The sequence below is a fragment of the Pecten maximus genome, chromosome 1, assembly GCF_902652985.1.
Source record: "Pecten maximus chromosome 1, xPecMax1.1, whole genome shotgun sequence".
Classification (NCBI taxonomy): domain Eukaryota; kingdom Metazoa; phylum Mollusca; class Bivalvia; order Pectinida; family Pectinidae; genus Pecten; species Pecten maximus.
Window position 1 is genome coordinate 34875360 of NC_047015.1, and position 13593 is coordinate 34888952.

General features: G+C 36.9%; 1 protein-coding gene across 1 annotated transcript in view; it reads left to right on the top strand.

Moving 5' to 3' along the window:
* The window catches only part of LOC117331650 (cytochrome P450 72A14-like), a 54409-nt gene extending 51679 nt beyond the window's left edge, over positions 1–2730 (top strand). The window contains 1 exon segment of the mRNA XM_033890481.1: positions 1255–2730. Within this exon segment, the coding sequence (XP_033746372.1) occupies positions 1255–1537 (283 nt within the window). The 3' untranslated portion in view covers positions 1538–2730.
* Positions 2731–13593: the final 10863 nt, after the last annotated feature.

The following is a 13593-nucleotide window of genomic DNA, read 5'->3' on the forward strand; positions in this document are numbered from 1 at the left end:
AAAACCTTTGAAAAGTAATCTATATAATTTTTTATCATCTCATTTTCTAAACTTAACACATAATTAATTGTCCAACGTTTCATTGCTCCAGAATTTTGTGGTGATCATAATATTTTGTTAACTGAGTGTACCTGGAAGGATTGTTTATGTTTACAAAAGACACACAATTTACTAATGAGGCAATATTAGGCTGAAAATGAATATAAAACAGCATCATAGAGCTGTTTCGTCTAGGACATGTTAGTGATGTTAGGGACATCATAGAGCTGTTTCGTCCTTCTAGTACTCGTTAGTGATGTTAGGGACACCATACAGCTGTTTCGTCCTTCTAGTACTAGTTAGTGATGTTAGGGACATCATACAGCTGTTTCGTCCTTCTAGTACTCGTTAGTGATGTTAGGGACACCATACAGCTGTTTCGTCCTTCTAGTACTAGTTAGTGATGTTAGGGACATCATAGAGCTGTTTCGTCCTTCTAGTGCTCGTTAGTGATGATAGGGACACCATACAGCTGTTTCGTCCTTCTAGTACTAGTTAGTGATGTTAGGGACATCATACAGCTGTTTGATCTATCTAGGACATGTTAGTGATGTTAGGGACACCATACAGCTGTTTCGTCCTTCTAGTACAAGTTAGTGATGTTAGGGACATCATACAGCTGTTTAATCTATCTAGGACACATCAGTGATGTTAGAGACATCATACAGATGTTTGATCTTCCAGGACTCTGTGTTGATGCTTATAAGGGACATTTTACAGCTGTTTGTCCTTCTAGGATTTGGGAGGTGATGTTAAGAATATATCACAGCTGTTTGTCCTTCTAGGATTTGGGAGGTGATGCTAAGAATATATCACAGCTGTTTGTCCTTCTAGGACTCCGTGGTGGTGTAAGGGACACCATACAGCTGTTTGTCCTTCTAGGACTCCATGGTGGTGTAAGGGACACCATACAGCTGTTGAGTCCTTTGAAGACTTGGCAGTGAAGTTAGGGGGCCAAAGTCTGGATATCTGGAAGAGAAGTCAGAAAGATGTAAAAAGGTTATAATAGTTGTAAAGTAAATATACATTGACAATTATTCAGTTTCTGATAAACAGTCATATTTCCTGTTCTTATTCACCATGATGTATTCATATCTCTTGTGTATTTCTTTCAGATTCATTCTTTATATATGTATATATCCCATTCCTAGCATTAAAATTTGGTTGACGGCCTGAACAATTTTGATTACAGGTCCTTTTTTTGTGTCATTTCAGTTTAAACTGGGAGGATCCAGACTCGTTTAAGCCTGAACGCTTTATGGAACATATTGACAATGAATCCAGGAAATTTTTGCCATTTGCTGTTGGACCATATATGTGCATTGGTTACAAATTTGCCTTGTTGGAGATGAAGACAGTCCTGGCCCGCCTTATTCAGGAGTTTGACTTCAAAATGTCTCCTGGTTACTCATATAAACGCCAGCAGGCTTTAGTCCTACGTCCATCTCCTCCGGCAAGACTTCTAGCGACAAAGATCTTGGGCCAAGCATCTGAGTGACAAAGTTTGTTGGCATCTCCACTAGGCCTACATGACTTATATAATCTATATCTGTATTATTTCAAAATTGAATTATCTTAATTTTTGGCTGATATTCTGTAACCAGATCTAATTCAGTTGCAGTTTCACAGAATATGGGCCAGAGAGTGAGATAACTGATCTTTAACACATATAGGTAACAGATTATTTCTACCACAATAGGTGGGTGTTATTCAAGTCCCATTACAAGGCATGAAATAATCATTATAACTGTTGAAAAAGATTCAGTTTATACCACATGTAAAATAAACTCTAAATGTGATTTGATTGGTTGATACAGTGACCTTTGGCTGAGACTATTTATTTAGAGGTCCCGGAAATGATAGCACACGTACAAGAAGAAATTCAGTTATTTTTGTCAAATTTTTAAAATATAGAGATAATTTATCAATTTATTGCTTTGAAAAGAATAAACTTACATTTATTTTGTTATGATTTGTAATAGATCATAATTGTCCATGTATTTCCGAAATTATCAGTTTTGCATATTAATTAGTAGCATTTCACTTTAGGTCATATCCTTACGACCTACCTGGTATTGTAGAAGAATACAGAACAGACAAGGTCAATTCATCCTCAGAATATCTTTTCTATTGTGGTAGAAACAGGTCACACAAACTCGTCGTTGTTGTATATGGTAGTCTTTAATTTATGAATTAATTACCTTCCTTTTGGGCTGATGTATCATGAAAGGCATTAGAAAGGCATCAAAAAGACAACAGGATATGCCGTCATTTTGTAATATCACGACGTGATACACAAATACAACTACTGTATGTGACTAATGACAGATAAAGGGAACCAACATGCCATGTTTTGTGATTGAAAAATAGTTATTTGTTATGTAATAAATACAAGTAAATTTAGTGTAACCATAGTGAGCAGACGGCTGTTTAAATCATCAACAACTACAAAGATTTTGATGTAAGTGCTTTATTTTTCCGTTTGCTTTGAGGTGCTTTGTAAAAGTTATATGGCCAGGTTCTCAAGGGCAAATTTTTGAAGTGATTTTTTGGCAATTTTATAAAACCAGTGTTTCTTTCATTGACTATACATGTTTCTACCACAATACGCCGTGTTATTCAACTCTCAGACCATCATTTAATCATCACAGCTGTTGATTAACAATCTGTTTATACCACACGTGGTATAAACTCTGTACGCATTTCGATTGGCTAACACGGTGAACTTTGACCCAAGCTGCAATTGTTATTGACGTCATCAATAATCTAATGACGTCACATCACAGGGTCCCGTACGTCACCGGTACACTTTATTTGCATACGCGAAATTATACTTGGCCACGTTTCCCTTTGATTCAAGCCGATATTATTGTGGTAGAAACAGGTCACACGACTCGAAATTGTTGGATATGGAATTTATTTCACACTCGTAAGTTATTTTTTAAAAGTTGCAAAAAACACTCGCTAAAGCTCGTGTCTTTTGTAACTTTTAAAAAATAACTTACTCGTGTGAAATAAATTCCATATCCAACAACCACTCGTTGTGTAACCTCTATATAAACTATGCAAATGAAGTTTGGCTCTCTACTCCTGAAGAAAAATATCTACCTGAGATAATCTATCACTAATTATGGAAATTCAAGCTGAGTATTCCAGAGTACAGTCATGGATACAAGTGTTTTTTAAACTTAACTTGTTAATGTCAAATAGTTTGCACTAGTGATTTTACATGTACTCTCTGATCTAATATACTTATTTTTATTTCCATTGTGTTTCAAAATGGATAAATTAGAAGTTAACTTAATCAAACAATATGTGTCTAAGTTGAGAGAGTTAGAGGGGGAGGGGGGGCTATACATATTTATATTAACTTCTTCTCTGGAACTAAGCAATGTATGACATGTATGTTTCAGCGGTAACATTCCTAGATGGCTGGGATTCAAATTTATGCAAATGATGGTGCTAACCTCCAGGGGCCTGACAGACAGGGCAAAAGGGAGCAATTTAACTCTAATTGCTATAAATGACTTCTTATAATTTTGAAACTGTTCAGATCTCCACCCCCTAGCCCTATATGGGTATCAAAAGATAAACATGCTCATGTTTTCAAAATAGGCCCAGGGGTCATTCCCACCCCTGAAGACTTAGTTCCTTTGTTAAATCTTTGAAAAGTTCAGATCTCCTCCCTATAACCATATATAACATTGCTGGGCAATAAAAGATGAACACAATCCTGATGTAAAAATAGGCCCAGGGGTCTTTCCCCACCCCAAGGGACTGAGTTTCTTTAAACATAATCATGTTGAGTCTGGACTTTGATAAAGCTATTAACGAATTGAACATGAACATTATTTTGACGTTTGCTCAAATCAACCAGGTGATACAGGCCTCTCTCTGGGCCTCTTGAATGTGATGTACAGAAGTGCTCAGACAAGAGATGTTGCTTTATTATTTTTATATATATGTTTGGGAAATACTTTTATAACCATCCTATTTAATCTTTATTTTCTAGAATGTAAAATGTTGTATATAATGTACTAAAGTGAAGCATTTGATGCTTGGAATAACAAATCTTGTGATATATTTTACATAATTCCCTTACTCATATTTTCTTACATTTGTACACAAATTAATGATTTAGATTGCTAATGTTGTTAACTTACAGCAGGAGTATAATTGTGTCTTATCCTCATTGTTCATTTTGATGACAATAACTTTCCAGTTGCCTTCATTAGGACTGAAACTATGACTCTATGAAAATACTAAATGCAAGATACGCTATATATTTTTTTTGAGCTAAAAGGAAATAAGCACCATCCATGGTTGTGACAAGTAAGTTAGCTGGTTCACCACTGTGATAGACAATAGATCACAGGGAACTAGTATACATAATAGGATGTCTCATGACAATAGATCACAGGGAACTAGTATACATAATAGGATGTCTATAGACAATAGATCACAGGGAACTAGTATACATAATAGGATGTCTCATGACAATAGATCACAGGGAACTAGTATACATAATAGGATGTCTATAGACAATAGATCACAGGGAACTAGTATACATAATAGGATGTCTCATGACAATAGATCACAGGGAACTAGTATACATAATAGGATGTCTCAACACAATAGATCACAGGGAACTAGTAAACATAATAGGATGTCTCAGTAATTGATGAAAAGTCTTGTGGGATTTTGTTGGAGATTTCCCCTGTATGAGGGTAAAGAGACTTGGATAATTGGTTATTTATGAATGCCTGTATAGATCTATACAAGTTATCCATTATAAGACATCCAGTAATTGGCTGCCTCTATAATTGGCTGACAATACTGTGGATTTCTCAGGAGATTTCTCAATGACCCTGTAAATATTGGTGTATCCAGTATGTAGTGTGATGGGCTCTGTAGAGTCAGTGTACTAGTAAGTACAGTGTACATGTGTGCTGTGTATGTGTGGAATCAATACAAATTTGAAGCCAATTTATTTTAGCTCTGGTAAAGTGTTATTTTAGAGTGGTTCAGTTTGTTGCTATTTCTGATGGAAGATTTTATATATATACATGTATATATATATATATATATATACAGTATAATTAAGATTGCAAAAAATAAAAATGATGAAAGTGAAAAAAATTATAATCAGTTTTTAAATTGCTGTGAAAAATATATTTTAATTCAAATTTGTTTTTGCATCCATTGAAATACAATATTTGTCTAGCTCACCTTACTTGGCAGTGGCTATGCAACGGTAATCATTACTATAACACTTGTCCATGGGTCTTTGTCAAAATGTTTCTTTGAGAAACTTACTGAAAGTCCTATCAGATCCAGTGTTTAAAGGCAGAACCTTGACCCATTTTTCAGATCAGGTGTTTAAACTTTGGTTTGTTTTTGTTTAACGTCATTTTAAGGACGTGCCAGGTTTTGGAGGTGGAGGAAAGCCGGAGTACCCGGAGAAAAACCACCGGCCTACGGTCAGTACCTGGCAACTGCCCCACGTAGGTTTCGAACTCGCAACCAAGAGGTGGAGGGCTAGTGATAAAGTGTCGGTACACCTTAACCACTCGGCCACCGCGGCCCCAGGTGTTTAAACAAATGTTTCAACAAAGATTCAAAAAATGAATGAATGATTTGAGCATAGGCTTATTATCCAATTAAAATATGTGTGACCTTGACTCACTATCAAGGTCACATATTTGTTTATCAGCATCATTCAAATGTCAGGCAACTTTGCAGGTCTATTAAACATGTATGTTCATCATTTAAGTGCATGTGATCAATTTTGTTTTGTAGAAATATATCGTTTTTATCATGATTGGATAATAAAAAAGGGTACAAAAAAATGTATCATTTATTTTGTAATGCTCAGATAACCAAATTATGTCATTGATTCTATCAATACTTTAATGTTGTGGAGATAAAATTTTGGTATGTCCGACAGCCATATTGAGATATTTTACTGATGAGAGATAAATTTGCCTTCAGTAATGTGTGCTGTAGACATCAGTCCTGTAATATCGGGGCTAATGATGCTGGAAAACATCGTAACCAAGACATGATGGTCATCGCTGTTTAGTCTCCCTACCGGAGGTCACTACTGCATGTGTAGAACTGCAAAAGTAATTATGTGGTAGACAAACCCCATTGTAATGTCTGGAGATAAAAGCTCAGTTACATTGGTACCCCGGTAATCGCCAATAAGTACATAGCTCACTGTTGCTGTCTACATCACACCTATATACACATATGTATAATGTCTACATTTATTACATCAACTTTTCTTCATAATGAAAAATTCTAAAGACATATAAATTGTAATGTTCAATCTTTATTTACCAATTTTCAAATGAAAACACTAAATGAGTGTGCTATGATATTATTTTCAACTTGATATGACTGGATGTGAATTAGAGTATGCCATCCTCTCCCTAAGGGAGACATTGCTAGGCATGGCTTAATATCACTTGGCAGAGTTCCAGGTAAGTGATATATTTCCATTCATTGATTAAGCAGCAGCATTAGTATAGACTGTCATATGCAAAGCTTGTGCATTCAATTTGGTAAAGCAGAATTCGGTGCTCATAAAATTTGGTAAAGAAGAATTTGGCAGTCAATAAATTTGGTAAACCAGAATTTGGCAGTCATTAAATTTGGTAAAGCAGAATTTGGCAGACATTAAATTTGGTAAAGCAGAATTTGGTGGTCATAGGTAAAGCAGCGCATTTTTGACAGTCTTGATAAAACAGAATTTGGCAGTCTTTGGTAAAGCAGAATTTGGCAGTCATTGAATTTGGTAAAGCAGAATTTGGCAGACATTAAATTTGGTAAAGCAGAATTTGGTGGTCATAGGTAAAGCAGCGCATTTTTGACAGTCTTGATAAAACAGAATTTGGCAGTCTTTGGTAAAGCAGAATTTGGCAGACATTAAATTTGGTAAAGCAGAATTTGGCAGTCATTAAATTTGGTAAAGCAGAATTTGGCAGTTATTAGCTCACCTGGTCCGAAGGACCAAGGTGAGCTTATGCCATACCGTGGCGTCCGTCATCCGTCGTCCGTCCGTCCGTCTGTCGTCCGTCCGTCCGTCTGTCCGTCAACAATTGAATTATTTGACTTCTTCTTCATAACCGCTGATTGGAATTTCACCAAATTTGGTCAGAAGCATCCCTATGGGTAGGGGACTCAAAATTGTACAAATGATGGGGCTGATCCCCTGGGGGCCTCTGGGGCGGGGCCAAAAGGGGTCAATTTAGCTATTTTGATATAAACGACTTCTTCTCTGAAACCGAGCATTGGATATGGCTCATATTTGCCTGGTAGCATCACTATGTGGTGGGGATTCAAAATTGTACAAATGATGGGGCTGACTCCCCAGGGGCCTGAGGGGCGGGGCCAAATGTGGTCAATTGGGCTCTATTGATATAAACGACTTCTTCTCTGAAACCGAGCATTGGATATGGCTCATATTTGCCTGGTAGCATCACCATTGAGTGGGAACTCAAAATTGTATAAGTGGTGGGGCTGACACCCCGGGGCGCTGAGGGGCGGGGCCAAACAGGGTCAATTTGGCTAAATTGATATAAACAACTTCTCCTCTGAAACTAAGCAATGGATATCTCACGTATTTGCCTTGTAGCACCTACTTGGGGTAGGAATTCAAAATTGTACAAATGGTGGGGCTAACCCCCTGGGTGTCTTAGGGGCGGGGCCAAAAAGGGCCAGATTGGGTAGATTGATATAAACGACTTCTCCTCTGAAACTAAGCAATGGATATCTCACATATTTGACTGGTAATATCCCCTTGGAGTAGGGATTCAAAATTGTACAAATGATAGGGCTGACCCCCCTGAGGGCTGAGGGGCGGGCCAGAAGGGGTCAATTTGCCTAAATTGATATAAACAACTTCTTCTCTGAAACTAAGCAATGGATTAATATATATCGCTCATATTCGCCTGGTAGCATCCCCTTGAGGTAGAGATTCAAAATTGTACAATTGGTGGGGCTGACTCCCGGGGGGCCAAAAGGGATCAATTTGGCTAAATTGACATTTTTAGAATTACAATAAAAACAATGTTCATGTAACCATATGAAATGTCTACGATATATTGACATAGCAATACCAGTGGCAAATATACTTAAGCATAGTTCTTGTTTCATATATCATGAAACCAGGTGAGCGATACAGGCCCTCTGGGCCTCTTGTAGGTAAAGAATAATTTGGTAGTTTTAGGTAAAGCAGTTCTTGATAGTCCTAGGTAAAGCAGATTTTTTCAGTTGAATGTAAAGCACTAGTACACAGCATGGAAGTACTCGCATCATCTCATGGACAGACAGTCTGATGGTGTGAAAAGAATCTCATATGAACCTGTAACCTTATATTATTCAAAATAGCAGTCCCCACCTTGACCTATTGCTAAAGAGATGCACAAACATGTACACAAATTGTATTTTGATATCCTGGAGCACTCACATTATTCAAATGATATAGCCAACAAAACAGCACCCACTTCATAAATAAAATACAAATACAATATAAATATAGATTGCTTGAACATCTACTTGACCTCAGTCTGAAAATGTTAAAATTGTTGCTGAAATGTTGATTCTGTATCTGTCCTCAACTTGTATATCTAACTGAGAAATTTGAAAGTAAATAAAGTTTTTACCGTCTGAATACACAGACATGTGTAAAGGAAACAAAATCAATATATCATTACAAATGGTGATAGGAAGTCCAATGGGCCTGTATCCGAATCACCTGTTCTGCAGCTTTAGAAAAGAAGACTTTTGTAGTAGATTTAGTTCCAGTGACTATCAAAGTTGATTAGATTTTGGTGGTTGTTTGTCAAGAGGCTGGATTTAGCCACTCCAGAAAAAGCTGATGCACATGATTTCTCATGAACTCCTGCATGGACAGATTTATTTCATTGATGATAGGAATGAGAGTACATGTATATCTATGTGAGCCTTGCTCACTTAGCTTTTATTATAACTCTACTTTAGCAAGTAGGGTTTATAGTAATTAGTTTGTCTTTGAGTCTGTCCCGGATAACACCATATCTCGAGAACCCCAGGCATTCTCATTCTCACATTCTCACCTGATCCCCGAGCTTTCTGCATGTACCCAAGGACAACTTTAGTTCATATTCACGCTATAGCATCACCAGCAACGTCAACACCTGATTAGATATTGGGTCATCAGTCAATATCAAAGGTTGTGTTTACAATTTCTCATGAATCCTGGAGCAGGTTTAATTCATATTCGCACCATAAATGTTTGTGGTCAAGGTTAAGGGTCACAACAAGGTTAAGGGTCACAACAAGATTATGTGCATGATATCTTATGAACCACTGGAAAAATTAATTCACACCATAGCAATCACACCATCAAGCTCTTCACTTGATTAGATTTCCATGGCCATCTATCAAGGTTAAAAGTCAAATGTAATACCTGATCATTTTTAAAATGAATAGCTTGTGTACATGGTACAGGTATCTCATGAACCCCTGTACACATTTAGTTCATATTCACATCATAGTATTTAGTTTTGGTGGTCATCAAATAAGGTTAAAGTTTAAATGTCACACTTGACCACTTTTGAAATTAAAAGATTCCAAGTTTTCATGATATCTTATGAACTCCAGGGCAGGTTTGATCAAATTCATATTCACATATATAACATCACATCTACATATGATTAGATTTTGGTGGTCAAATGTTACACTTGACCACTTTTGAAATAAAAAAATAGCTATGTGTACAAAATATTTCTTAAACACCTGGACAGATTTAGTTCATATTCACACCATTTCTTCACAGCATAAGATTCCATACCTGATTTGATTTTGGTAGTCATCAGTCAAGGGTCAAGTTCACAGGATATCTCATGACGCCCTGGACAAGTTCACAGGATATCTCATGACGCCCTGGACAAGTTCACAGGATATCTCATGACACCCTGGACAAGTACACAGGATATCTCATGATACCCTGGACAAGTACACAGGATATCTCATGATGCCCTGGACAAGTACACAGGATATCTCATGATGCCCTGGACAAGTACACAGGATATCTCATGACGCCCTGGATAAGTACAGTGTACGCAGGATATCTCATGACGCCATGGACAAGTACAGTGAACACAGGATATCTCGTGACGCAGTGGACAAGTACACAGGATATCTCATGATGCCCTGGACAAGTACACAGGATATCTCATGATACCCTGGACAAGTACACAGGATATCTCATGACACCCTGGACAAGTACACAGGATATCTCATGATGCCCTAGACAAGTACAGTGTACACAGGATATCTCATGATGCCCTGGACAAGTACAGTGTACACAGGATATCTCATGACGCCCTGGACAAGTACAGTATACACAGGATATCTCATGACGCCCTGGACAAGTACAGTGTACACAGGATATCTCATGATGCCCTGGACAAGTACACAGGATATCTCATGATACCCTGGACAAGTACACAGGATATCTCATGATGCCCTGGACAAGTACACAGGATATCTCATGATGCCCTGGACAAGTACACAGGATATCTCATGACGCCCTGGATAAGTACAGTGTATGCAGGATATCTCATGACGCCATGGACAAGTACAGTATACACAGGATATCTCGAGACGCAGTGGACAAGTACATAGGATATCTCATGATGCCCTGGACAAGTACACAGGATATCTCATGATACCCTGGACAAGTACACAGGATATCTCATGATGCCCTGGACAAGTACACAGGATATCTCATGACGCCCTGGATAAGTACAGTGTACGCAGGATATCTCATGACGCCATGGACAAGTACAGTGTACACAGGATATCTTGTGACGCAGTGGACAAGTACACAGGATATCTCATGATGCCCTGGACAGGTACACAGGATATCTCATGATGCCCTGGACAGGTACACAGGATATCTCATGATGCCCTGGACAAGTACACAGGATATCTCATAATGCCCTGGACAAGTACACATTTATTTCATTGATGAAGGAGTTGCGGGCCTGTATATCTGTGTGAGACCCTGTTGAGTTTACTTTTATTTTGAAAGTGATTGCAATTGTAATTTGTCACAATTAATTTCAGCAAAATGATAAAATAAAAATGCAACAATTAGAATTTTGTACACTCGTTAAACACCCTAAAGTCAAAACCTTGTGTGAAGTTTACTTTTTCAAGGAATGTACATAAGAGAAAAAGACTAAAAAGTGTGTTTTATAAAGAGAAAAAGACTAAAAAGTGTGTTTCAAATACTTTTATAAAAGAGGTTGACTGATTTATTATCAGACACTTCCGGGAACTTTTGAAGGAGAATTCTACAGCATTACATTCATCATCAGGGTGCCATGACACATCAGATCAGTTCTACAATCACCAACAATGGAGATTTGGAACTCCCGCGAAACATCTTGCTTACAAGTGAAAAAAATTAACCACATTCTTGACACAGATACAAAAAAAAAACAATACTAACTGAAATTGATTTCACTGTACAAGTCCCCAATTAAAAACTGACATAGTTGTGGAAACCTTGCTTGGCTTTATAGTGTAATTGAATTGTTTTTTATTAAAGATACATGTAGGTCTACAGACTATCAAAGATGATATTCAAATTATCTCCTAATTAATTTTTGTTCCCATGTGATGCACCTCTTGGTAAATAACAGAAATATGGCAGTACATGTATCAATCACAATTGTATAGGTGATATTGATGCAATTCAATAAATGAAAAACAAAGGTGTGTGTTTTCTTCTTTGAGAATTAGTATTTTAACTTTGACACTACAGCTAAAGATTGCAGCATTATTGCAGCTGATGATTGCAACAATTTTGCAGCTAGTTACAGCAATGTTATAGCTAATGATAGCAGCAATAATTCAGCTATTTATTGCTGCAATGTTGCAGTGCATGGTTGCTGCAGTGTTGCAACTGATTGTGGCAATGTTACAGCTGATTGATGTTGTGTTGCAACTAAAGTCTATTTGACATGTTTTTACAGTAATCTTGAGATTTGTAATTTGACTTCTGAGATTGCTAAGTGTGGTCTGACAACACAGTGGTAATACACTTACCTTTCACCTAGGCAGCCAAGGCTTGATTCCCTTATCAGACAGGAAAAAGTATGGGATATAAGTTTATATTACTTTATTCACTGTTGTTGTAAAAAAAATTAGATTTCTAATGTCAATGAAAGCCTCAAACCAAACATTTTGGAACCTAATGCATGATCACCTCATACAAGGCTTAAGGTTCATGACCAGACCTCCAGTAAATATTATTTGCTATTGAAATAATTTGTACAAACACCAGGGTGTTTGCGAGATTAGCTATGGTTTTACCTGTGTTTCTTTTGAAAATGGAACACTCTTGTATTCATAAATGCCTACCAACTCTTCCTAATAAACCAAATTGTTGGTTCGTTTATCGCGAGAATAAGTAGAAACTTCAAAAAAATATATCTCAAAACAGGTAACAGGTACGAAATTATACTTACAAAGGTACTCCTATGCTTGAATTCTAAAAATACATTTTAGATTTTGACTTTCAGTGTTGCAAACTCGCCTACCCTATGTTTCAACAGACCACTTCAGAGGGGTAGGTACCTGTGTCAATGATTTTTTAGTATTTATAATCAATACTCAGCAGTACCTCTCAGACAAATTGATAAACAACTTGTTTTATTTTTGTAATGATGCTAGTTCCAGAAATGGCTCTGGATTTTTTTGAATGGAAATAAATTTTGCTATCGGATTTGCTTATATTGGGCAATGTATAGGTGAAATATACAGATAGTATGTCCTTGGATTGTAAAAGAGCAAAGTAACCTGGGGTCCAATGCGGGTACAGATACATTTTCAATGGAATCTTACGTAACAACGTGTTTCAGTTTCGTTAAATAACCTGTTTGGAAGTCGGAAAGGTGTCTGCGGTCAAGCATGACGGTGTTACAATAGGATACAATGAGAGTGTTGTCTCAATAGCCCTGGGCATATCCGGCAAGGTGTGATTACCGTAGTCGCTTCGTAAGAAACCCTGGGTTTACAGGTAAAATAAATCTGAACGGAGATTTTATGTCAGAAGTGTGGACATGTACCTTAAGAATTAAACTGGTGTCTATATATTACTTGAGGATAAATATGGTACTTGTGTAATTTGCGCACCAATGTAATTTGCGCAGGTACTTTTTGGGGCTGAAAATGCTGAAAAAAAACTTCTATCCGTATATTTTGCGCATGAAAATTTTTGACCAAAAACGATGTATGAAAATGACACTAACACAGATTAGCACAAAATTTGCTTAAAATCATTCTAATAAATACTTGATGATTATAATAATATGATTGTTTTATATTTGTAATGAGGAAATAACAAAATTGCGTCTTGTTTATTTTCTTTAAATCGACCGTAAGTGGAAAAGCTTACCTACGTACGGTAACCACCGTGCACACGACATTATGAACATTTATCAGCTCAAACTTACACACACTTTTAAAGAAAAGAAAAATTAGGTAATCACTTTT